The sequence below is a fragment of the Pungitius pungitius genome, chromosome 2 (assembly GCF_949316345.1).
Source record: "Pungitius pungitius chromosome 2, fPunPun2.1, whole genome shotgun sequence".
NCBI classification, from domain to species: Eukaryota; Metazoa; Chordata; class Actinopteri; order Perciformes; family Gasterosteidae; genus Pungitius; species Pungitius pungitius.
Genome location: NC_084901.1, coordinates 9810695 through 9838652, shown reverse-complemented (window position 1 = coordinate 9838652; position 27958 = coordinate 9810695). Strand labels below are relative to the sequence as shown.

The 27958-nt window shown below is 43.1% G+C and overlaps 1 protein-coding gene across 1 annotated transcript in view; it reads right to left on the bottom strand.

The window, feature by feature from the left end:
- Positions 1-99: 99 nt before the first annotated feature.
- Positions 100-27958, bottom strand: part of LOC119210077 (synapsin-3-like) — a 68589-nt gene continuing 40730 nt past the window's right edge. Inside the window, exons 7-14 of the mRNA XM_037459693.2 lie at positions 15280-15342; positions 11073-11215; positions 10065-10139; positions 9327-9429; positions 5690-5821; positions 5100-5118; positions 4825-4984; positions 100-4749 (exon numbers count right to left, since the gene is read on the bottom strand). Of these exons, the coding sequence (XP_037315590.2) occupies positions 4626-4749; positions 4825-4984; positions 5100-5118; positions 5690-5821; positions 9327-9429; positions 10065-10139; positions 11073-11215; positions 15280-15342 (819 nt within the window). The 3' untranslated portion in view covers positions 100-4625. The remainder of the gene's footprint in view (positions 4750-4824; positions 4985-5099; positions 5119-5689; positions 5822-9326; positions 9430-10064; positions 10140-11072; positions 11216-15279; positions 15343-27958) is intronic.

Here is a 27958-nt window from a genome sequence, read left to right as displayed (position 1 = left end):
TTTTAAAGCAGAGTGAGAGCCAGGACGTCTGCTGCTGTGACCATAAATGGAGACGAGGAGCACTGCGGATGACTGATAGAGACTGGAATGCGCCACAGGTATAATAAAAGTTGGTACCTTTAATAACAGAAATCTTGGTTTTCAGACAAAAGAACAAAATATACAGGGAACAAAATTGTCTCAATACTATATATAAATTACAGGAATACATGAGATGCAACGCACGTCTCACAAATAAGCAGCCAGACATTAAGATCACTTGACGACCGAGTTGACGCACCCGAGGCACACAAGAGGGGGTTGATTTTCATGCCACATTTACAGAACGTTAATACACTTAAAATACCATACAACACCATCCACCATTCAGCAAAGAGGAGGGGGAACAGTGGACTGAAAGATCCGCAACCAAACCAGTGCTATGATATTTTGCCTCTCATTTAGAAACACCACATTTGAAGTGGCCGGCTCAATGGCAGGTCTCTGTGGCTGCATGGTTCAACTGTTAGGAATCAGTTCAACACCCCGGAAGCTGAGCTCCTCACTCAACCACCTCAAGAAAAAAAAGGTAAACATAGCAGAAAATTGCCCTGATCCAAAAGTTTCACATCAATTGGAACTGATATTTGAAAATAAGAAAGATGGGGCTAAGTGAAGCCACTTTTGAAATTTTGTGAAATGAGAGCCCACTGTAAAAAAGAACAGGGATACGGCATGTGTGAGCACATCAATCGATAGAGAAGGTTTCCGGTGTTAAAAGCATCAGGAGGCCGGGTAGAAATGAGCTTCATTGTCTTATTGATGGGAGAATTCCCTTCAGACTTGTTGCTCTGATGTCCACAGCAGAACAAAACAAAAACCGGTATAAAAGGCCAGATTTACCTGTTGTGAATATACGCAACTGTCGAATGCCTACTATTTAATAAAATAACTTAAAAAGACCTTCAAATTTGGGGGGGGGGTGATAATGTGCTAGTTGTTACATGGAAGGCATTCATAGTCTCCATCCTGCAGACTATGCCTAAATGTTGCAGGAAATCACTGCCATCTGCCTCAGCTTGACGTCACTTTTCACAAACTAATCCCTCTCCTCTGACGGGTCCCTTTCCGCACTAATACGGGGGTCTCATTTCACAAAAGGTTTTCCGGTACTACCACGCTAGAGTCAGTTTCTGCAGAGCACTGCTGAACTTGAGGTAGTTACTCATCGCCTTCTCAGCTCAGTTCCAATAGAGTCAAATCCAAAGCATTAGGGTTTGTTTGATATAATTTACAGAGACTTAATATGGCAACCGCTGAAATAAAAAGCAAATCTGCACTGGGGACATCAAAGCGTATCTGTCATCCTGAGAGAAGTACTGGCAAAACACACCTAAGCTCCGTGATATGCTTTATTTATTTGAGTTACTGACTCGAAAAGGGCAGGACAGGCCTGCTAATGTCTTTAAAGTAAATGGACACAGTGTTTTAAATCAATATATTGGTGACGTCATAGCCATTATTGCGTCGCATTGAAGGGATAGTAAATCCTTAAGGTTTATATATGGCTTATTACACTGCAGTATTATATACTAAGTGGTAGGTGTCTTTACAATAAAGACAAAACTATGGGATTTACACCTTCAAGCGGGTCTCGCAATGTTAAAAAACAAATTTGGACCATTTTGACACGATGCCAAAGGTGATGAAAGGCTTGCACAAGTGCTCAATAACAAGACACTCAGAGCTAGAAATGACTCAAAACATCCCCACAGAGAACGGTTGGAGCGCGCTTAAGAACCACAGTGTATTAAAACCTAATAACAATAAAGGAAAATATTTCCAGCACAGACTTCCTGATTTTGGAAGTCTGGCGACCATCCTCCAAACGCCTCCACTGAACAGCGTTGGATCTCAGCAACCGTAACCCGGCCCAGAGCAACGGCCTAAACATGCACAATGTTCCCTTCTGCCCTGGGTGAAGCTAGCTCTGCATAGCTACATAAGGTGAAGGCTAACCTTAGCGTATGTCTATACTTTATGTTAGATCGGGGGAATAAAGCCCTGCCAACATAGACAAAAAGCCATTTTAAAGGCTTTACTATTGAGACACTAGAGAATTTTTGGCACAATATCAAGCATGTAGCCATCAAGTGCATATTGAACGTCATTTTATAGCATTAAGTGTTGAATCGGTTTGCAACGGTTTTAGTCGCTCGCGTGTCTGAATTGTATTTATTGCACCTTTGAGATAAGGCATTGACATCGAAGGGTTAAAATTAAGATATGTCGCCGGGCAGCGAGTCTTGCGCGATTTTCCGCACCTAGCAGCAACAGTAACTAAAAAGGCGGGGCTTAGCAAACAAACCATTAGCCTAACAACTGTGATTTGTGGCTCCAGCCACTAATGAAAAAATGCAACCAATAACATTATTTTAACTGTTTGCAGAAGCACACTTTTTTTCATATCATTGCTTTATACGTTTTTTAGTTAAGCGCACCATTGTGTGTATTTTGCGCACATAGTCAGTCACACCATAGTAGCACATATTTTTAGCTCAACGAACAAATAATATTAGTTATTCATCTTTCCTCCAGTGAGACTAGCAAAGTATCAAGTGAAATCTTGGTAAAAAAAAGGGCCTCTCTTAAAGAGAGAAGATTCATAGTTTAAAATCAAATAATCAGTTATCTTATGATCAACGTAATAATTGCAAATAATGGCAGTTCTTTTTTGTGGTTGAATCATTATTAATCATACATTTACAACTTGAACGTCACACACATGTGCACCCTTTCACAACACTTTTATATTTATACAGCTTCATGCACTTGAATGAGATTTACCTCAAAATGGGGGGAATTATAATTAAAAATCAATCTTATTATCAGCAAACGCACACTTCGCACAGGTGTCCAAATCACCAGGGAATTTGTATTATAACTATGTTTTTACTCCAATTCTTTCTGAATGAAAAACATAATAAACGTATTCAGTTTGCAGCACAGACAGAGTGTATAGACTATTGAGCCGTTCTGCCAAACTGAGGAAAGAATGTGATCTGCAGGGAAAGACAATTATACCGTCCATCTCTTTTTTGGAAGATAGAAAAAAACTTGTTGACAATTTATTTGACCTTGTTCTTAATTATTTCCTTGAAATTTGCATTTTCCTTAAATAGACCTTAATTCAGTGCTGATTTTAGGGAAAATCTTCACACTAAATTGTACACTGTCAAATAAAGCCACAGCCTAAAATTATTTACCATCAAATACATAAAGTCAACATAGTGTATATTTTATATTTATATTCATGGGAAATTATGAAGATACCGCAGCACCCATTAAATAAAGCGTGACCATTACTTTAGCTGTCTTTGTAGAACAAATGAGTTCACAGCCTTAGAAAATAACAATTTGATTCTACTGTACGTATGACATTTACTTAACATTTACATGCAATTCCAAAGTGTGATGAAAGAAGAAGTCTGTTTTGGTACCTACCAATGCAGATGGCCAAGACAAAAAAACAATGATGACAACATTGACTGAGAGAATAAAGGTGTGATGTGACATGAGCAAATCTCCTTTCCATCTCAGTAGAAATTCAAGCACAATAAAAGTCCCATAATACATCCTCACTGTTCACCTTTAGACACAGAGACGTACCCCACAGAGAGCCAACACCGAACACTCAGAAGAACTACAGGGGAAGATCTGAGCTGTGATGGAAGACAATGGCTGTAAGCCAGCACAGCGCTGGCACCTTTTGCGCTTTGTGAAATCACAAGCTCAAAGGTTGCTTTGCTGTGTGATTCTGTTCTTCACCCACTGCAGCGCAAGAAGAGGGGGGGGGGGATGGTTGTTGTGTTTTCATAAAAAAGCACTTTGGTAGTGTTGGTTAGAGGAGTCACTGCCTAAGCCAATATGGGCCGATGGCACATGGAAAACATGAGAAATGCGGCTTAAAATCGCTGGTGAACCGTGAGGATTCAGTACATTATTCATGAGCAGACAGCTACAAATTAGAATATTTCCTTAGACATCTTTAAACAATTTGGATGCTGTGGATGAATATATATATATTTATTCTTTTTTTTAATTAATAAGGAAGAACCCAATAATGAACAGTTTCACAAATTGACAAACAGAATGCAGAACAACGACTATATACCAAGATGATTATTTATTATAATAATCTACCACTAGAAAGGCCAACCCACCAAGGTCTGCTGATTTAACTTCCAATGTTTTTATCAATGCTGTTAAACTAACTGAGTCCTAACTGGCAGGAACAGCAAAGGTAAAACAGACACAATCATCAGTCTGAGTCAAAGTTGTATTTCTCTACTCTACTAAATTTCCCCCGGCCGTCAGGAGGTCAAACAAGTCCATTTAAAGTTTGACATCCTCAGTCCACGGCGCAGCTCTCATCTATTGGCCTTTCTAGTGATGGATCAATCATTGATCTGGTGAGAGAGCATTGCACCAGGTGTTAAAATACACAAACAGTGAAAAAGGAAAAAGAAGCAACAGGAAGGGCTCTGAGGAGCGAGGGAGACTCCGCAACAGATTAACCAGTCAGGTTTTTTTTGTTTTTTCAAACCTGACAACAGCCGGAAGGAGGAAGCCCCCCGGCGAGGCCTTTAGTCGGAGAAGAGGCTGGCGAAGGACTGTCGGAGGCTGCGGATGGTCTCAGCTTTGGCCTCATCGTCGGTCACGTTCCCTCGCAACGTCTCCGTGAAGGTGTTGGTCAGCGACTGGGACTTGCTGCGCAGTAAAGAGAACACAATGAACAGCCAGCACTCATTAACGTTGGTCTCTTAGAGCTCAGTGCGGACGCACTTCAGCTGAGGCGACGCTTTCGGTGCTCCGGGCCCGGCGGCGGGCGGCATGGGGCCGGGCTGGAAGGCCTGGCTGGGTGAGGTGGAGGCTGATCGGGCTCGCTGAGGGGAACCCTGGGCCGACTGAGATGGAGAGGCGCAGGCGGAGTGGTGTCCCCCTGCTGTCGGCACACACAAATGACACCGTTTGGACTGAAGCAAAAACACTGCTGCCGCCAGCACTCCGTCGCAGTAATACACGAGCGACGACAACAACGACAAAGAAGTGTCTCCTACCTCGCCTGGGCTGCGCAGTCTGTGGATGGAGAATGATACAGCGATATCAGAGCAGGGAGTGAGATTTTTAATGTTTATGCATGAACCAGCAAATGGTACACAACCTGAACAGAACATCTTTTTAAATTCAGCTTACACTAAAAATACACTAATGTTCCTCTTCAGACATTATGTTTAACTGCAATAAAGTACCTTCAAAAACATTTTTAATTTCTTTGATGACATCTCTAAGATGTTATGATTGAAGTGGAGAATTAGAAGTAATGGAGATAGCAAACGTATCTGTAATAGTAGTTACTGTATAGAGGCTGCTTAGATATAGATTTAGATATACAAATTAGACATAATCACATTTTTTAGAAATATTTTTATTGAAATTATCATAGTGGAAACTAACCCCAGGTTACCTAAGACCTCAGTGGCCTCAATGCTAGCTATACAGAATATACATATATACATATATATGGAACAAGGGCTTGTCTGCATAGGTTAGGAAAAAGGGGGATTCTTTCCTTTAGCTGAAAGTTGGTTAGTATAACCAACCCTTAGCATGTAAAACATCACGTGTCATATATAAGGCTGAGATGTACCTTGACAGAGGAGGGCTGAGGTGTGGACACTCCCAGCAGCACCTGGGTCATCTTATTGATGACCAGCTCGGTGATCAGCTGCTTATCCTCCTGCACGTGCTCACCGATCAGTGGCATGGAGCTGTCCATCACCTACAGAGACAGAAAAACAGCCAATCAGGGTGCTGGGTGGTTTCAGCATGGAACTGAAGTGTTATTGCACTAGATGGCAGTGTTAGCCCTCTTATTTTGAAGATTTGATGCCTTCAGACCCGGAATGATGTCACTTATAATGGACTCTGTGGTGCTTTGCCAGCAACAATGAGTCATTTGACAGAGATCACATACACAACAATGTGTCCTGCAGCAATTTGTCATTATTGAGTCCAGACAATATAAGCTATGCAACACTCTGCCGGCCTTTAATATAATTTGTTGCTGCATGCACTGAGCCTGACTTTGACTTTTCAGTTTTTATGCTCTACTCCTCGGACACTTTTCCTGAATCAGTCCTGCTAAATCCTCTGATAATAAATACCAAAGTATAAAGAGAGTAGCTTTGTGAGAATTTGTATGGATGACGTAAACAAAAAAAATAATATTTCAACCCACAAATCTCCTCCTTTAAACCGTACGCTATTTCTATATGCCACCGTCCAATGGGACGAAGGAGGAACGACGAGTGAGCAGCAGATGAAAAAGTGACTCCATTTGTAAATATTATGTCGCCCGGGGTATGACTTGGAAGGGTTCAGACCACATCCAACGCCGTACCCAAATAATAAGCCTCAAAGAAGAAAAAAAAAGTCCCACATGTTGAGCTCACGTGCAAACACACGTGCGCCGCAGGGCCACGGAGCACATGAGCTTCCAGAGACCAAAACAAATGAGCAGCAGAGCAGAGTGGCTGCTGGCACTGCCGGCCTGGATGTGGACGCCTGGTGTGGTGGATGAGGCTGCTTCACCCCCCCGCCCCCTCCTCCCTCCCCTCACCTCACCTCGCACCTTGCAAGATGATGCTGATCCTCTTGTGCGTTGCACTGCGCCCGGTCGTCCCCCTCAAAGAACTTTCTCTGGTTGACGTTGTTTTTATGAGTGACTCGCGCTTAATTCAGAAGGCTTAATTTGTACTTAACATGAGCAATTCTACCCTATTTTGTAAACATAAAAACCTTGATTGAAATCACATGAGCTTTGATGGTTCAAGACTCTACTGACATTGCAGAACCAGCGACCGGTTGGTGGCTAATGGCACAAATCAACTTTATACCACGGTATAAAACCAAAATCTTCAGTAGGCTTCATGCTCTTTCCCCATGGTTTCCCAGAGTTGCTTAAGAGCCAACCGTGTGTGTTGTTCCGGAACAAAAACCGCCACCAATACCGGAGAACCCTCCCTTTTCTGTGTGTTCCCGGGCCTTTTGGCGAGGGTTCGGCGGGGCGTGGCTCGGTGTTTTGGACAGCTGAGTCATTACCACAGGGAACTGAGCGCCTGAGGCCCGGCAAGCGAGCGCCAGACCCCACTTCCAGCGGCGTGCGGTGGCGAGCGGAGCCGGGGTCCACCCTGTTGATTTATGATGACACGGAGTCATGGAGCAGAAGACTCGGCCGGGCCACCGGTCCTTTCAGCGCCGGAACACACCGCAGTTTGGCGTCTGGACGACGTACCCGGATGCATGGGAGACTTCACGGATCTCAACATGCGAAATATGAAGATTTACGGTGCCGCGAAGGCGGGGATGGTGGTGTTTTCTTGGGAAACATGTTAGCTGTCGGTTGTATTCCTCCCTCCTGCTAGTTCAACAACTAGAATGATTCAGTCAAAGATAATCAAATAAAAGTGAGCTGTGTAATGTTCACGGTATCGCCTGTGCATCTCTGTCTGCATCGTGCAGAGAGCTGAAGTACGTCCCACGTGGCGCTTTGTCAAGTGAAATCGAGTAGTGGTTTTCAGTCAAATCACGTCATGTGTTTGTTGTCCATGTAATATAACGTGACATTCTGCCAGTTGTGTCATATGGAAGGTGTTATTACCATATTCTGAAGTAACGAGATGCTTTTACTTTCAATAAAAGTTGCAAAACCGTTGTATAAAAAAATTCCTGCAAAGTTAAATTGCTGCACGAGCATCAAAATGCCCTTAAGTTAATAAGGTGGGAAAATGGGTTTGTTTTGTATTTTGAATCCAGAATCTTCTTTAAACTGGCTAACTTTTGCCAATATGCGCTGATCTAAAACTACAGCTGAGCATTATGGGTAGTGACTTGAGCGATGCAGGTATGCAAAGAAAAGTGTTAGTTAGCAAGTTCTGGACAAATCTAATTGTTGACCTGATCTAAGATGGAATCCTGAAAGTGATAACAATACATCTCATTAGTTTGTGGCATCATGTCACGTCTGTGCTTTTTGGTCATTTTGTCATGTTGTGTGATTACAATCGTGTCATTTTGACACAGAGCTGTGATGTTGCCATGGGATACCCCGTCCTGTCACAGCCTCCTCCATCGTCTGCACACGTTTACAGTGAATGGAAACAAAGCCGGAGTTTGCTCCATGTTAATACCGGCTGTCGTAAACTGTTAATGAAGTGCCTCTGAGCAGCTCATTACTTTTCATTAGCGAGAGGTGTCAAGGCTGATGTCTTTGTCTGGGACAAAAAAACATGGTCCGGCAGCTCTTCCCTGCCGCGGTTAATTAAATTCCATCATGCTGAAGGGTTGGAGGCAGACAGCAAGATAGAGCAGAGGAGGAGGAAGTGTTGCGCGTCGGAGAGAACATTGTTACTCGACTAGGTCATCAGTTTCTCTGTCTAGCTATATTCTTATTTGTAAGACATAGGAGGCCATGATCGACAAAAAAGGGTGACTACAGGACAGTTTCTCTTACCCCTTGGGTATAATCCTACTACAGGAAAATACCTTGTATCTCATTGTATCCTCCTATTCAGACGATTCACAAACAGTTGTTGATATGTGGTACTAATATACTTCTGATAGCAGAATGAGAGGTCAGTCCATTGGAGAGAAAGCAAGTCATGCCTCCAAAGACTATTAGAGCAGCTTTAACAAACTCTTATATGATGTCTGAGGAGGAGGCCTCAGTTGGAAGGGAGCGTTACCGTCATGCTCATCCCATCGAGGGAACAAAACAACTGACTAGAAAGAAAGGAAATCTCCCTCAAATGGTCTGTGTCAGGTTAAGCAACAGTCTCTTTATTTGTGCACAAGCTGGAAAATGGAAGACAAAACTTTGCCAAAATAAACAGGCAGCTTTGGTAGACACTGTGAGTCACCGGCTGACTCCCGATGTTTTTTGTTCTCCTGCCTGTGTTTGGTCTACATCCTAATCATTTTCTCAGGGGTTGGAAGATCATGTGCCCTCAAGTCTGGCTGCACCCCTCCCTGACGGTTTTTCACCGCAGGAATATTATCAGCCGGGAGGGAGGCTGAACCCGCGGTCACGTTCACGCCATGCTACTAACAACGGGTCCACCCATGCGCAAAGAAATTAGAATCACACGGATAGACTTTAGTGGTCCCTAAATACACTTAAGGTCCAAAATATTGTGTGTTTCTGAATTCTCTTTTTCTTAAAACTTTTGTATTCCCCTCAAACAAGCTCAGATTCAAGTAAGGGATTGTTGTGAAAACAAACTGACCTCGATGATATAGTCGTTGCCGTCTTTTCCGTGGACGGCCTTCACCGCACAGATGTCTAGGCCACCAAACATCTCTGCGCAGGAGTCCACCCACAGCCGATATCTGGAACGCAGTGACACCCTTGACTGATGAACCTAGTATTGAAGAGCCAATAATTCTGGACGTGTCGTGGGTTTGGACTTTGCATGGCTCACAATTACAAATAAACTTCAACTAGAAAACTCTAAACACTAAGCAATCACGTTCCAGTGTAAATCCGTGTGAATCAAAACGAACTCTTCACTTTTCGGGAAGCCTAAGTGACCTTTAACCACTAATGAAGTTCCCTAGGTCGAGTTGCACCTGAAATATGACATTCACAGGAATAGGAGGGATGGGAGGTCACATTAATCTTGACATTTTACCACCGAAATCATCTCAGTTCATCCTTGAGTTCAGGTAGCACATTTTAAGAAATTCCCTCCATCTGTTCCTGAGATATTAAGTTCAGGACGTACGTAAATACGGATGGACGGATAGAAATCTCCAAAAAGTCATGATAATTAAACAATGACAATAATAATAGTATACAGCATAAGGGTTTGTTATGGTGGTTGCATTGTCAGTATTTGGACAAAGAACCTGTGTATGTATGTGAAAGTTATACATGTGAGATAAAGCAACCTCAAGTCGACATTTTTAAGTGTGTTAAAGACATAAAAGATTGTTGAGGCCAGAGTGTCTCGGAGTCATCTCACCTGTCTGTCATTGCGATCTGTTCCAACATGGCAGAGCCTGTGTTTGCCTTCCAGTTCCCGGAGATGGACGTTCTCCTGCAAATCAAAGAGTGAAACACAGAGTAATTAATCAGCTCCACCATGACTTGGTCACTTGCAACCACTTGAAAGTGTGGCTGAATAGAAAAGCCCACGGGAGATGATGTGACGGTGATCTCCATCCTTTGTGAACATTTAAAGACGTACTTTTATGCTGGGGCCAAGAGGAAAGCCAGATGAGATAAGCCTTAGCCACGGCGATACGGAGACTTGAAAGGTAAGGGGGTGTTGACTCACATCCTTAGTTGCAACGCTCTTGGCTATATTTACAGATGGTCTCTTGCATCCAAATGGGTGTGGGAGTTTTAAAGGGTGGAACGGGTAAAAGTGCAGAGAGAGCTGAATCACAAGAGGAACGGCTCATTTGCTCTCCTTAATGTCGGATTAAAGTTGGATCCGCCATGGCATACCAAGTCAGGAGAAGTTTCTTCCGAAGTTTTTCAGAGGTACACAATCAGAGGAAATTTGAAAAAAAAAGTGTATTTATACCTAGATCCCAATATAATTTAACAAAATAAATAAGCTTGGTCTGCCATTGCGGATCTAACTGAAAATAAAATGAAAATTTTAATGAAAATTTTAAATTTATTTGTTTGTCCGGAGCTGTCGTAGGACTCTTATTATCTCCTGGATTGCACATGTCATTACTTTTGAAATCTATAAATTACACCTCAATTATATTGCTATTATCTTATTTGACTCAACTATTTGAAATACAGATTCCTAATCATAAATGTATTCACATGACCATGACTTCAAGTGCTGTTTCCACTGGGACGAGAAGATGATGAACTTTGTGATGTGACGTTGGCTAAATCTAAAGATAGTAGCTTTGCAAACAGCCTAAATGTCTTGGGTGTTGGTGGGACGCACACACGGACTCAACGCGGTTGGGCCCCACTGTCACACCGTTGGAGTGAAACCTCTTACATGTACGCCTTGTAGTTGTTGCCGATCTTCTGGATGCGGATATCGTACTTGGACCGGACGTAGGGCTCGGTGGTGGCGTAGGTCCCAGCCAGAGCCACCACGCTAGTGATGTCCTGGAAGTCCTGTTGGTTTTCTACTTTGATCTGCGGGAGCGACACATCTCGTTAGTGAGAGGCTAATTAAAATGCGTGCGGCATAAACCTGCCCGGTGGCTGCTTGGAATCCCACAGGAATGTCACACTTGTGCACTAGCAGGATAATGAAGGGTCCCTGGATGGAAATATTGACAGTGGCGGCTTTGAACCACGTCACCTGTCTCCCATTAAGTACTTAAGACTGTACCCTGAACAGCTAGACTGCGGGGAAGCAGCGTGAGAGGAATCCAGTAACACGAAACACGGCTCTTACATAAAACTCAGAGGTATTCTTCGCTGTTACTATTGAATAATTGGTTAACGCTGAGGCTACACAGCACGATAGAAACATAGAAAAAGGGGCTCTCCTTGGCCTATGGAGAATGATGAATACTTTGGATTATCTGTGGACGGTGTGTCCGTAAGTGGTGTTTTTTACAACAATGCTAGTACACGGTTTATGAGGTGGATTCCATCACGTCATGGGAAATGGGGCATCCTGGAGGACAAACTCATTAATCACCTTTGACACGTGGCAACCTGTCACTACTGGGTGGCTAAGATGCCAAATGATTCAGTCCAGAGCTTCCACTCACTCGTCACCATTCCTCACTGGTGGCATCCCAGTTCTACAGAGGCAAAGTGCTGGAAGCCCTGGTTTTTCACCTGGGGATTCATGAAAGTTGCAAGACTCCGATTATGTCAAGAAACGGCCAAGTTGTGCCGTAGAAGGTTGAAAATCTATTCAGGGTCATTCTGTTGCTGTCATCAAAATCAATCTGCAGTATCATATGGAAAGCACAAGTTAGAATTTGTGAGGCCCCATGAAATTTCATATTGTTGCATTTTAAGCATTTAAACTTTCATACTTTCCCAAAGAGCTTATAAAAGTGGTGCTACCCTCAGCAAATACTGAAGAAGAGAAGAGACCGTGGGAGAACCAGTAAAAACAAAAAAACTGAGAGAGCAGTGATGTTACCAAAACAATAAAAGTAGGTATAAATGTTATACTAGTTTATGTGCTCCAATAAAAATACTGTCACTTTGATCGGTGATAAAAAGCAGAACAGTTGGAAGCAACATAAAAAGCTGTCATACCACAACTAAACCTATTAGCCTCTTAAATGAGCTGAAAAGTTTGATTTCCAAAGGCTGATAAAGGACTTGTACCATGTACATATTTTACATTGTAGGAACTATTGGAACTAAGTGCAGCAGTAACATAGTACCCACTCCACTGGGCCCATACACTATTTATTTTGAGTTTTGGATCACATCCGCTCAGTAGTAAGTCCTAAATATAACTCGTGGTTGGGCCCTCATTAGCATTAAAGCAGAGGGAACCACTACCTTTAGCAGATGCCACAGACAAATGGATATAATCAGATTGGGACTGTCGCAAACAAGACATAATGTAGGAGATAATAATAACTTGCATATGTACATTCAGTAGGCTGAGGTGTTTTCTCTGCTTTGATGTTTCTAGGTCGGGTATAGCCAAATCCTTATTTTGTCCAATGTTAGCATACTGAAACCTACTTTATTAGTTTGCTGATGTTGTAACCTTGGCGCAACTGCTACAGTTTATATTATCACAAAAATAGCACAAAAACGGAAGAAGGGCAATAGAATGACAAAGCTAATATTGAGTAGTAGAACGGGATAAACAAAACTAGCCACCTAACGTTTTCTCAAATTCACGTTAGCCAACGTTAGCTAGTGGTCAAACCAGCAGAATAGCAGAGTTGAGTATATTCATTGAACTTTATTTCCCGACACATGAGTCCATATTAAAAGCAACTAAGACAAATTACTTAACACTAAACACAAGAAAATACTTTTGTTTCAATATTTCCAAAAACAAGAAGTATACAGTATCAGAATGGAGTATCAATCATACCCGATTTGATGTTTCATTTGTAAAGATGGAGAATTACTCATTTCTTAATTTAAAAATATAGTGTTGCCTTATGTAAACCTTGATAAGGTCACTCATATTGTTCTGAGGCTTCTGTTTTGTTTTGTATCACTTAATTTTATTCATATTATCTTATAAATACCATAAAGGAAAGTGTATGCGCTACGAGGTTATCAAGCATAAGTGTTTTCAACTTCTTTCACAACTTAAGTGTTGCTAACACAAGCATTTGGGCTGAGAGATGAACCTTTCCCGTTGACGGTAAACTGGCAGAAGTTAAAAATAACAAATCCAACTGAATAAATGGGAGTGACTCACAGTTCACAACACGGCTCACAGCTAGAAGCTGTGAGCTAGCGGCACGACCAGCTGTGAGCTGTAAGCACGCAAGAATTACTCAATTCCTTCGAGGAAACCAAACAAACCGCGATGATGCGAGTGGAAAAAGGTAAGCCAGAGAAGGTGAAACACTGGCACGGAGAAGAAGGACAGCGCCTGTTGGAAAAGGTCAGTGTCCAGACTATATGACACTCCGGCTCAATTACAGAGCCAGACTAGTTTAAAACTACGTAATGGGAAAATGGGGTATAAAGCTTCCCTCTGCTACTGGTTATGTCTGTCATATGAAGAATGAGTAGCTACATTTAATATGTATAGCCTATTCAAATGTGCAAGTACACACTACTCTGTGATTTGGTTACGCTGCTTTGCTGGTGGCAGCCTGAGGACGACAAAAGCCACACATTTGTTTAGTTATGGACAGAGAGGGACTGTTTCTGGAGTGAGCTGCCTTAAACACGTCAACATGAGGCGAGTGAGTTAAAACCACAAGAACTTAAGAACATGAATTAGAGAACAGTGATTAAGTCATTGAACCTACCCAGTAATGCACCTATAAAGCGATCTCTATTTAAAGCTCGCTAACATTAGACTCCATTAGAATACAATGAAACTTCTGCTCCCACCAGACCATGTGAGGCTCTAGCAGTAAAAAAGCCTTGAATGTAGGGAATTGAGTGAGGGTGTGGTTTATTGCTACAGAGCTCAACTTTCTATTTAGAAAAACAGCTGAGATACTTTTGCTTTAATCATGTTAATTGAGCAAAATAAAAGTAAATAATAAAATGATCCTGTAAAGGCTTAGGCTACATATAGCACCTTTAAATCAAAATTTTATAAAGGCAGCGTTTTGGGAAGTAGATCTGTCTGACAAATCTTTTGTCTGTCAAAAGCAAACAGCTAGGACCTAAATCCCAGTTCTCAGAGCTCTGTGAGGATGAGGGGTTAAACGAGGTCCTGCTCAAAATTGGCCTGCCAAGATCCACTCGAGCCTTATGGGAAATTCTATAGCAAGCCGGGCCCCTTAACAGGAAACCAAGCCCTACCAGACAGACGAGGGGAAAAGACATTTAAGAATTGTCCCTCCCTGTGAATCCAAATGACTGGCGGGAGAGGGAGGGACAGAGAGATTTGTGCTAGGGAGAGTACGTGTGTGAACTTTGTTATTGCTGTATTAAAAGCTTTACTCATTTTGAAAACAATCCCTCCTCACTGCTAACTATTTAATAAACAGAGATGATGGACGCCATTCTACAGTTGTTCCCAGCGACCCTGTTAAATCTTCTAAAATAGTTATTCGGGCAGAGAAGCACCAGAGGCCTGTACTCGGACCTTATCAGTTGTGTGCTCCTCTGCCTTTGTTACAATCAGATATCCAGTCAGAGAGAGTAAACCAGCTCCACGGCCTGATTGCAACTGGGATTGGGCCATCATGATTTTAAAGATCAGCACCGTTCTGCAAGAGCTGGAACAAACGGTTTGAGGTCTCCCCTCTCTTGGCTGCTCTTTGAAACGCAGACCAGTCAAAGCTGTTGTGATAATATCACACGTTGGTTTTGCACGTCTGGAACCTGGACAAATTTGAGTGTGAGCTTGTAATCTGAGCCGATAAAAGAGATTTCAACTTGTGTACTTGTCTGCAAACGTGTGTCATTGAAAGAGGGACACAGACTCTTTTAAAGTACGCAGTGTCTTCCTGGCTGGAAAGGAATAGTTGGACATTTGGGAAAGACAACAGATGAGCAGATTCATTCCACTCATATAACAGTACAGTTAAAAGGGTTTTTGTCTGTATATCTCAGGAAAATAAACTCACCTTCCCCATGCCGGCGTGAGCATGCCCCATCTTGATGACCACAGGGTAGGAAGGGCTTGTAACCTGCGGACCAGACCATCAGAATATAAGTTAGGTTTGATAACCTTTGTCATTCCAAAGCTACATTTTGGGTGGATGAGTTTTCATTGTCACTCTTGGCATATGAATAGCATTCCTATACAAAAAGATGTCAAAAAATCCCGGGACACAACCAGATTGTAGGTTGAGCTATGAAAACAGTAGAGAATTGGCCATTATACACGCTTATATCAGCTTTTTTTCTGCAAGACCTGACTAAAAAATGGGTTTTTCTATTTGCTAATACATACAAACGCTTTTAGTTTGATAGGCATTATCATATATTGAGAGTTTTGGTGCTGACAACCACTTGTTTGTAGAAAAGCAACAATAATGACAGCTGAAACATTACATTATATGTATATTATCTGTCGCTTTTATCCAAAGCGACTTACAATAAGAGTTGTTGGACAAAAGACACAAAACAATGAGTTGAAACATGCTTAAAGGTTTCCGGAGTTGTGAGGGGAACTGTTGGGAAGAGTTGGGTGTTGAATATCAGTCTGTTAGCACAAATAAAACCTTTGACATTACACATTGTCATTTTTACAAATCTTATTATAGAAAAATATAAATTCCACAACTTTAAACAAAAACTACTTTACCAATGTTAATGTGTTAAAAACCCTGGATTAAAAATGCATAAACTTTTATTTTTAAATCAGAACCTGCATATTAAAATTGTTGGTGTCAACTGTTTGGAAAAGCATCTCCCACCAAGAATGGAAATTCAGAACTGTGTTCTAAATATACAAGAAGACAGATGTGTGGTAAACACCACAGTGAGAGGCAACCAAAAGTGGAAAACTAATTCCTTTGCAACATATTCTTGTATATGTGAAGTGAGCAGATCCGTGTCCTTGTGAAGAAACACATGGGCACTCGTGCCAATCCGCTGAGCTTAAAGCTGCTCAGTTTAGGAGGCATGAGGTGGAGTAGGAAAAATGTTGGTTTATTATACAAAAGAACAAATTCTGGGAATCTGGGTGGAAGACCACAGCTCATTGGGATGGGTTCGGACAAACAGGGCAGACCGCAAACATGCCGTTTCCCATAGTTTGTAGACTTAAAGTGGATGAAACATCAACAGATTACTTCAAACCTCCCTGTGGCTTAAACGCCCCTTTGAAAAATCCACTGATATGATCGTAAATGGGATGTCGTTTAAAAGGGACTTTCCCCACTATTGTCTGTAATAGTTTTTAGGCAGCAACACCAGATTTTCTGAGGGACTCTTTGGTTAAGTTTGTAGTAACTATGATGAAGAATAAAGAGTACTTTCAGGGATGGTGAAATATAAAAATTGCACATTGCAATGAAATACAATGAACTTTCAAACTACAATGAATTTTTACCGTTTTTCAACTAAATGTCTACATATAAAATGATAGTTTAATAAATAAATCAACTAATAATAAAATAAAATAAAAAATAACAAAACCAATAATATTATTCAGACTGCCTGCATGAATGTTGACAAAGTCGTGTCAATGTAAGACTCCCAAAGTTTACCCAAAGTCAAGAGTGATAATCTCTGGCAGGCACCTCAAGGTGAAGCCCACAATAAAATAAACACAGCAGGAGATAACGTTCAGACCGGAGGCACAAGGCCAAATCACGCATTGAGATATACTGTGAGCTCCGACCTGCGCGGAGGAAGGGAACGCCTAAACAGCTGCTATCGCTTCATCAAAAACCCTCCCCGACAGCTGACAGGGCTGCACATCATAAAGTGGCTGTCTGCTTGTTCTGAAGTCGCGCCGCTTGAGGGCGTGAGCGGCGAGTCCGTTGACAGGTTTCGACAGCTCAGGCCCGGCCCGACACGCTGCCGAGATAAAGCGTGCTCAAGTTGTTTCCATTATCGCCCCAATGCAGAGGGGAGGTGAGAGCGTATTAAGACGGCCACTTCGGGATCCACTTTCAAACGCTGTACTGTGAGTGGGAAGCATCTCTAAACATGCACGCAATGCAAAACGGACACACACGTCAAATACAATTCAAATCTGATAACTGATGAGAAAAGGAGTTTCTGCTCTGTGCTCTCTGGCATGACTGAAATAAAAGAACTTTACAATACAGTGGATACTGTTCGCTAGAGCCACATTCTCTTACCTCTCTTTATGATAATGATATAATGATACGAAATCCGCCGTCATGGGACAATAATGCCCTCACATTTACCAGAGACTGAACTCCTTTCTGCAAAAAGTCCAGTGCCACCATGCAAGTAAAGAGGGAAAAGCGACAGGTTCTCTTTGAGTGAGCAGGTTTGACTCATCCTCCGAGTGGGAACATGCCCCATGAAGCATACAATGTGAGTGAAGGGAGCAATTTTGGCTCAACAGTGTAGATTTTGTCACACTTTTGATTTACATTTTGGCAGAACGAGAGATATTATAGACCGGCAAGATGGGGCTTCACACCAATGTCACAAGTTGATTTAATTGCCTGCAACAAAATGTGTTTTGTAGCCAGAAGTCCCACACTACTACCACAGTTCAACTTGTGCGTCACATGATGCATGACAAGTTGGTGGAGGAGCGTAATGTTTGACTGCTTTGGGTGGAAGGTCTGGAAGCCACCCACTCTGTCTGGACAGGTCCTCCCACTCATTCCCATCAGCGTGGCAAAGATCTGGAGACGCTGTACGAGTGCAGGGGGAGACGACCACATCCTCTGGCCAGGATGAAAGCGGAGCGTCAGACATGTGCTCACTGTTGTTTTCTGATGACCCCGCGGAACATAAACATAAGATTACCTCAGTGCACGAACATGTACATTAGTTAGATCACATGGAAGCCTGTAAACTTTAATCACTCCCTGACATTTTGACGCCATTTGAGCCTGATTGTTGGCAGGCTGTTCCGGAATCTGATGGTTACATAAGGTGGAGCTAATTAGCATTATCCCGGGAGCAAGACCACGCCTCCAACACGCCTCTAGTATTTCTATAAATAGAGCTGAAAACCTCACCCTCCCAACCCTTTCTTTATCTTTTCTTTTCTCTCCCTCCTTTTTCCAACTTTTCCTAGGGCCCTGAAGGGGTTTGCCGTGCCCCGGGAGCACGGCAGATCCTCCGACGTAGCTCCCCACAACCCATCCAATCGACCAGACTTGTTAGCTGTCAGATAGCTGGCTAATTAGCTTGCTGACTAATGTCATAATAAAGTGCTGCAGAGTTGACAGATTTTTGTAGGCCAACCCTGCAAGTTAGGATTGCAACTGGTTTCCTGGACCTTTTAACTAAGGCATCTAACCAAAAAGCAATTGACTGTGCGTTGAGGGAACATTTGCAGATTTCAGAGCTCATTCATGCAGAACTGTCAACACTATGTTCAAACAGGTTTTTTTCACAACACTGTTGAATCATTAAATCCTGTCTAAAAGCGAGCATATAAAAACAGCTAACATGGGAAGTCTATATTTTACAGTGAGTCATTTAACAGAACTAGTTTCCATCCTTGTGGTCCATCGCCATGCGTGAGCTCGCAAACGTGAAAGTGTTTGCTTTACAAAAGCTTGCGCGTGCTATTTCATCCCAGCTGCACGTGGGCCACTCTGCCTTTTGTTCCCAGCAGAAATCTGTAAAAAGCAATCCAGTGTGGTAAAGACGTTACGAGGTCACATGCTTAAAAAGCTAAATATACGGTTGGTGAGGTCACCAGTCCAGGGTTCCATTTCGTAACACACATTTCATTTCCAGTAAACGCACCAGACAACAAGGCCTGGCACTTGGTGGGAATACTTCAGGGAAGCCCTTCCCCGCCCACACGCATCCCCTCCTTACCGTATCCGTCAAGCTTGTTTCACGCATAGTGACTTGTGACTCAGTGTCCAAGGTATACTGCCAAACACCTTCGTGGGACATTCCAGCCCTACACATGTTCCCCCTTAGCAGACTGGGAGTCTAGAGATCCCACATTTTAAACCCAAGAGCACAAAGGCTTTTGTTGGGTTGCTTTTTAAGGTCCAACCAAGGTTCATCACATATTCAAAGAGTCCAAACTTATCCAAAAGGTCCTAATATTAGCTTTTGATTATATCATTAAATCTTCTTCTGCGGATGATAAAATCCCTGCTGTACATTTACTATTCCATCCGCTGAGGTAGAACTAAACAGACCTGTTGTGTGCCAAAAAATAGCATGATGGCAATATTCCGATGTGGACTTTAAATACTATAAACGACACAAACCCCAACAGCGTTAAGGCATTTCTGTGTGCTATTAAATATTTTGTGAGAATGTTACCAACCCCATCCCACACCTGTGCCACGAGTTCCTTTAAAGCAGAATTAATATATATTTTGGCTACTTAGAGTAAGCAGAACAACCAGTGTCCAAAAATATGAATTAGTGCATGATTCAAAGAACGTAGACATTCATTTGGCCGATCAGTGCGAAGTTGAACACAAAGCCAAGCAAAAATGGATCATGCACACACACACACACACACACACACACTCACGTTCAAATACGCGTGTAGAGCAGTTCAGCACTTCCGTTGCGTAGCAGAAGGAGTTGGATCGTTCTCTGCAGGCACATGCATTATCCAATAAAAACATGTGCTGCTTCCATCCTGCATTTATGATCTCTTCATTTTTATTATGGCAACTCAAACCTGCCACATCAAGGAGAAGACGCGAGGCGCAATGGTTTGGGCAGACGACGACAGCAGGGTACCCCGACCCAGAATCCTTTTCAAGAGTTCGGGACCGCAGCGGGTACCAAAGGCAGCCCGACCACATCAAACCCTGCCTGTGGATTAAGTGAGCCTCACGGGACCAATAATGTTTGTCACTGAGACTAAGTTACTGACTGAATTCACACATCTGACAGGATTGGATTAAGCTCTCTTTGAGGGCACGTTTGAGTCCTGTCAAATGGTGGCAGACATCTTTCACGTTGAACCGATACAGAAGGGATGGGTGCAATAACAACGAATGATGTGCAGAGCGAGTTTGAACTGTTTGAACTACACTAATTCAGGCCCAGCTGTTTGAGGCACACGCAGCCTAAACATGCCGCCTGCATTTCTCAGGCTGTAAACCCTCAAAACTAATTTGAAACGTGTTCCCGAAAGTAAGAGTAACATAAGCATGACACATACAACAGACTTTTTACGAGTTGTCATGGTAAAACCCCCCCCCCCATCCACATAAAACGGAAACTAACAGAAGATCCCAGTTGTGTTGAGAGTAAAGAATAAAGGCTTTCTAATTATTGCTGTGGAATTAAAGCTTATCTGGCTTCCATTAGGGTCCATCCTTCCATCCTGGTGTGTTTCTATGAGAAAGACAGCTGTCTAGGAAAACCAAACTTACTCCCGAGGATGGAAGCTTCCAGGGCGGATGCTTCCAGACATCACCGAGGTGTTGACGTAGAAGTGACGGGGATGGTGGCTCCTTCTGGTGGTCAAGCCAGCTGTTTTGTCATCACAACTTGCTGAGTGATTGCGGAGAGGAGGAAATGTATCGCAGAGTGTCGGGCTTCACTGCGCCACTTTAGCGGAACCACTCACTACTGTACGGTAAATGAATAGCGCAGGCCATAGTGAGTCACAAAGCTTCTCTCTTTACAATTTAGATTGGAATCCACTTAATAAACAACTTGTACAGTATATGTTATCAATTACAAGCAGACTCAGCGTCAGATCACCGAAGGGACTGATCTGATCTGTTTTATCCAATCACTGCTTCGAGTCATGGATTTGATGAGCAGTAACAATATAAATGGGCTTGCAATAATATATATTGATTAACACAGCACCAAAATAAAGAACTAGCCCTTTTTGCCGGGAAGCTGCCATGCCCGTGTGGAGGTTTCATTTGAATACCCGCTGTGAAAAAATATACAGTATACCCTATATGCTTATTAAATAAAAAGCTGTATTTATCCTGAAGGTTCAGGAATGTCAGTCCACCACTAAGGCACAGACTCAAATATGTCAACAATGTTTACTGGACTACAAACACTATAACCCAAACGCTTCTGATATTAATATCTAAGTAGCTCCTAACCTCTACCATAACCCCAACACACACAACTAGAAATCCCCCTAATGTTGTTTTATTCAGACAAAATAATTGCTAAATTGAGTATCATGTAACATCAGGTGGTTAATATTACAGATGGTTGATCAATATCATTCAATTACAGAACATAGCCACTGCTTGAGTCCAGTGTATTCGTTTTCAAATAAACAGAGATTTGTTTGAAAGTCGGTCATAAGTACATGTCCAGACTGCACTTCTGCGGTGGGGCTGTAATACGGAGCTGGACAGGCCTGATTAGCCCCAATCAATTCACTAGCCTGCATTCCGGCTTCAGAAGTAAAAGGACAGACGGGCCAATTCTGTAAAACCCATCAGCGCCATGCCACATTCCTCTCAAGTCAAAAGGAAAAGGGGTGTTGCTTTCCCATTTTCCAGGTGCTCCTGCAGTATTAGGCCTCGGAAAAGGCCGTGCAGAAATGAGGTGACCATGTACCATTTTGGATTCCCTGTGCCGTGACCCCAGGCCTGAATGGAATCATTCACTCCAGCTCAGGGATTCTGGTGAAAACAACCACGGATACAAAAAGCCATCTGGGAGCAACCCGACAGACGTAGGTGTACCCTAACAGTCCGAAAGAGGGCCAATGTATTTGTTTGTGGTACTGCTCGTTCTCATTTTCTCCAACCCATTTCTGCAAACGTGCACTTGCAAACAAATATTCAAACACGGCGCTGTCAAAGGTCCTGGTTACATGCCAAGCATGAAAGTCCCCTCTCTGGCACCACAGGGTTTCCAAAAGAAACAAGCTTTAAATAATTTCTTCCTGACCCAAATATCCTGTCTCCTCAGAAGATGTACATGAATTGAAGGAAGCTGCACTTGTAGGCACTGAGGCACTGGTGTTACAGCTACGGTTAACCTGGGTTTATTTGGGTGCTTTGCCAACGTTTTATGTTATATTGTCGACAATATTAGAGCACAGAGTTGAAATAGAATAACAAGAATAACTAAGAATGACGGCTCAAGTATCAAAGTAATTCATTGTGTGTTCTGCGAGATGTATGTATCCTTGTAGCCGAAGCATTGCGGATGTCGGAGTTCATAAACTTGCAGAATGAAGCGAGATCATAAGTTCGGCTCCATTAAAGTGAAATATGTGCAAATATTACAGCTTCTATTACAGACAATACTGACACTGGCTTAAATGTCACAGTGACAGTGACTTTTGAAGCGCAATTGTTTTCAATGAAGACACGCTACATAGGGAGGAGAGAGGAGAACATCAAGCGGGAAGATATTTTTGGAACAGCTGGATGTTGCAAACCAAGTGCAAGCAGCAGCTGGGGTGGGATTGATTAATACACTACTCCGATATTAAAGAGACGGCTGTGATACACTTAGTAATCATGAATAAGTGAGAGGGCTGGCTGTACCATCCTTTCAACATATTTCAATGATAAAAGATGTTCTGGAGAAGATGCTCCATTTGGAATTATTCCTAATGGGAAAAAGTGATTATCATCATAATAATAATATCAATGATCAAATTCTCTAATTATGATGATTCTGATTATTTTTTCATCTTTATATACTCATTTTTTGCCTAAAATATAAATTTTTGCAAAAAACATTCCTGTCCTGAAAAAAGGAATCCAGACCACAGATTCATGCATTCATCCATCACGATATCCAACAGAGCTTTGAGGGCAAACAAAAGGCACCCATTTCAAAATGAAAAGAACAACTCCGGGGGAAACAAAAGCAACAGAGCGTCAAGTGTTTGTGATATGATTCAGATAATGGGAAGAGATCCCCTCTGAAAGCTGAAGCAAGACGTCGTGTTTTTATAAGCGGATCTAAATGCCGTTGTGAATTTCTTAACGGCACGAAAACCAACTGCGTCACGCCACTGTGTTTCTGTGCCGTGCATAAATGTTTGTGTAGAGTCCCCGTCTGCTGGAGGATTCCAGCCTAAAAAACAAATGTGGGATTCCTCCCGCTGCGGTTTGTCTGGCAAATCGCGGTGAACTATGCTCAGCTACGCCCACACCCTCAGGTCTGAGCCAGGGGAAAGTTCATGAGTGCCCACAGAAACCCTGAGGCATCCAGAGGGAGAGAACAGTCCCAACAACAGTGTATCCTAGGTCAAAACAAATATGGGTGAGGCGTGTGGGATCTCTCCAATCAAGTTGGTGCCATTTTTGTTGTTACCTATCGGGGAATATGATGTAATGTCCAGAAAATGCTTTCCCTGATCTAAAAAAAGTGATCCCCGACCTGAGAGTCGTGACCCCCCCCCCCCTTGGGTCTGAAGATAAATCTACGTGGGTCACAAAAAATGTAAAGGATAAGAAAAAAAAACCAGTATATTTTCATTACACAATATACTGTTTGTCCAAGTTTTCCTTTGTTTTCCTTGTGAAACTCCGACAAGAGAAGAAAAACAACTTCAACCCTCACAGGACCTTTAACATAAAATCATTCTAGTGAATCTTGGGTGATGGATCGCAAGTGGGCGTTGCTTCATTTAAAAGGGGTCCCAAGTCAGTTGTCAGAAAATTGAAAATTTAATTTAATGTAATTTAGTTATTTTTCCACGCACAGCGGTTCCACGCGGACATGAATATGTCGCGAATATGTCCGTGTGAGCTTGCAGCGGCGAGGCAGAGACCACCAGGGTGACCCCCGGTCGGCTGAACCGTTTGACCGACTACTACCCCTACTTTCCTAGTCAGCTGACTAATACCCCCCCGGTGAGCTGCTGAGGAAAGTTTCCATTTGATATTACAAGTGAAACCTGTTCACATAACACACTATCACTGAAGCACCTTATGACATAACAAATATTACAGTATCTTTAAAACATCACACCTCCATTGTAGAGGAGGAATACAGTTCTCTTCACAGTCTACGTTACACCCAAACCAGGTAAGAATAGACCAGAATGCAGTGACTGAGCGGCGTGGCATATCTGCAATCATAAACTACTACTGAACTAATGTACTTTGAGGGCAAGACATGGCTTGCGAATATTGCTTGAAGGATAGTGATGATTCTCAGGTTCCACACGATTCTTGATGTTTCTTGAAACATTACAACATAAACAGCCATTCCTGTGGCATCTTCTGCTTCCCCCAAAGACGACGACATGATAGTATTCTTAAAATATTAGCTCTTCTTTGGGAAAGGCCAGATGAGTCATTCCTAAAACAGTAACTCTGTTGGCCTTCTTTCTGTCAAACATCATGAGGAGATAACACAACCGTCCCTTGGTGAGACAAGAGGAGACAACTGACAGGGATGTCCCAACAGCGTGATGTCATTTCTAAATGTAACCATCTGCCCGAATCCATCCCCCCTCCCACAAGGAGACGTCAGCCCCCCCTTGGACCTCGTTGACACCCTTTGACCTCTGACCTGCTGGTGATTCAAAAGTTCTCCCTCAAACACTTTCCCTAAATTAACTTTCTGTCTTCCTCCCACACATTTCTGGCAAACATCAGCTTTCTACAGCATTCAAAGACGAAGAAACACTGGAATGATTTACCGTCCCTTCCAAATGAACTCAACTTAAGGCAAATTAATAGGGCACACTCAGATGCTGAGAAGTAATAACACACTGTTTTATAGAGGAGCAGTTTGGGTAAACACACTTCTCTGTTCCTTCTTTCCTTATCAAAACAGTTTAAGTGGTTATCTGAGGGAACACATTTAGCTTTCAGTGTCAATCTTTCCAGGAGCCTACCACCACGTATGCTGGATTCCTGGTGATGGCCTGCCAATCAAACAGTGACCAAAAATGACCTTTGGTCTTTCTCACAATGGAGTGTGAATAACGGGTTTAGTGATACACTTTCTCCAGCACAGGTTTGACCTGAGCTAAAGTTACAGTACAGTTACAATTACAGTAACCTTGTAGGTTTCTTGCGCTATTTGGAGGATTCTAACTAGCCGGAGGCTTGTCGCTAGCTGGAGGCTTGTAGCTAGCTGGAGGCTTGTAGCTAGCTGGAGGCTTGTAGCTAGTTGGAGGCTTGTCGCTAGCTGGAGGCTTGTAGCTAGTTGGAGGCTTGTCGCTAGTTGGAGGCTTTTCGCTAGCTGGAGGCTTGTAGCTAGTTGGAGGCTTGTAGCTAGTTGGAGGCTTGTAGCTAGTTGGAGGCTTGTAGCTAGTTGGAGGCTTGTCGCTAGTTGGAGGATTGTCGCTAGCTGGAGGATTGTCGCTAGCTGGAGGATTGTCGCTAGCTGGAGGCTTGTCGCTAGCCAGCCTTGTGGTATGTGTTACAGAGAAATGTTCATTCAGACGTTTTCTTTGTGCTCACTTGACAAATGTCAAATAGAATATTTTAGTAATTAAACGTTATTTATATGTTCACTCACCAGTTAACAGGACACAAACTGAAACATTAAACTATTTTAATTTTTACTGTGCTCTACGTCGGACCCATTTTAGAAATTCCCTCAACCTTAAGGAATCCCTCAAAGCTATTTCCATGCTCTCATATGTCCGTGTTTATGGTTTGGCTCGGTGTCTCATGCCGTAATACAACATAGTCATTTTGCAGTGTTTCCTGACCGCTCACACACCAAATATGTACAGTAGAATACAGCAGGGATCTGAGTGTCTGAGCAGCGAGCGCTGTGGTTGCATTTGGCCCGCCTGAGTAGGAAGTTACTGACCATTTATCATATTTTATTGCAGGGGGAGTCCTATTGTGAGCGCGATCATGGGTCAGGGCCATGTTTGTGTTTCCTTCTCTGATGTCTTAACTCCACTTCACATGACAGACCGCGGCGGGGGTTGAAAAGTGGCGCGCATCTGCTGAAATGTTCAGTGGAGTGGACGGACTGAGCGGCGGCTACAAACGCTGCAGCGGGCTTCGATATTACTTCCTATTCCCCGGAAGGGTTGAGACAAGGGCGCCCATCAAACAACCGACATCCCACTGCACGGACACCTCTCCGATGCTGCTCTTTGAGCTCACTTCCGAACAACTGAGTCCCCCATTGTTCAGATGAAAGTCACCATGACTGCTAACGGTATCCAGTGTCACGCAGCTCCAAGCACAGTGGTACATGGTCATATAATGTAACTTCCCCGGGAGAGTCACCCATAATCACATTAAGGAGCCCCCTGTGAGATATTGATAGTAGCAGTGTGTATTCTATTCACACTCGAGTCAGCCATCCAAGAAGTTGAAGAAAGACCCAGCCGCGAAACGCAGCGTCCTGGATCCTCCTGAGAGCTGAGGTCAGCCATCTTTGCGACTAGAATCACATCCAACTATGGTCCTCTTCCTGCCGTGACATCACTTCCGCCCGCCCTCGCGGCACAGAGCCGCAGAGCTCTGTGCCGCGAGGGCAATCCGGCGGCGCAATCTTTTCAAGTTTGGCCTCTTCCTGTCTCTCTTAAGCCACTTGTCAGTCAGATGAAAGGTATTTCCTCTGAGTCAGCCGCTGTGTTGTCAGGCTAGAGCCGGTACACAACGCCATTATCTGCTTCCCCTCTCGGACGGCAAGCCCTCAAAAGAGGACTTTTTCTATAATTGGACTTTTTCCAGATTAAATGCTTTTTGGCTTCTGAGTTACGCTCAAAGTATGTCGGCCTGGTTTGGCGACATCATTTCCAGATGGCCCTGTTGCTTGGACCAGGTCATAGTTACAAGCTGTGAGAGACACACATAACCAGAATATTCTGGAGACTTCTGTTTTATCTTGTCCCCTTGGTGACGGCACAGTTAAACCAGCGCAGTTATGCAATCATTTTGTTGGGGAAGCTACAGTGTTGGAAAAACAGCGACCTTGTTGTCGGGCTGAGATTCAGAGGATGGCCTCATCCATTTCACTGTGGTGTGACCCCTCGCGTGAGGACAGCTGCAAGGCACACCTGAACACACAAGGACCAAACTGACAGCACTGTCCATCAAACTTGTGGTCATACAGCAAGCAACCCATCCCCCAACTAATCAAACTAACAGCATTTCTAGGGTTAGTAACTGAATACTGTGTGGTTATAATGGGGGTTGAAGGATGGACCCCCCTTTAAGTCTTTTGATGCAATATGTAATCCCATATTAGGGCTGTTTCCTTCTTTTGGCTTGTTCAACTTGTAATCTTAGGGATAAATGTTAGGAATGTGGGGCTGTTATACCTCTTGAAGTCTAATGTAATAATACCCAAGAGAATCCTTTCTCTTCCCAGCCTCCCTGAGACTTCCTGACAGTCTGAACCATTCTGCTTTCACCGCCTCTTTTGGGCATAACAAAATGCAAATCCACCTGTCACGCATTCTGAGCCAGCGTCTATCGAGGACATTCGAAGGAATGTCACAAATATGTTAGTTCCGACTTCAGGTCGGAGGCTGAAATGACATCCATTTGGGCATCATCAATGGTTAACGCCAGATGACCGGCTGGGGTCCGGCAGATGAGGCAGCGTGATGCTGAATATCCACAGATGGTAAATGTCCTCCCGTTGGAGTCCAGCAGAACACGGTGTGTTAACGTAGTGTACCTTAACAAACACTGACTTTTGGGTAATAGTAAAACCATTTAAAAACATAGTGGCTGACCTATTATTGATGTGAGTGGCATAGTGCAAAAAATACATCCT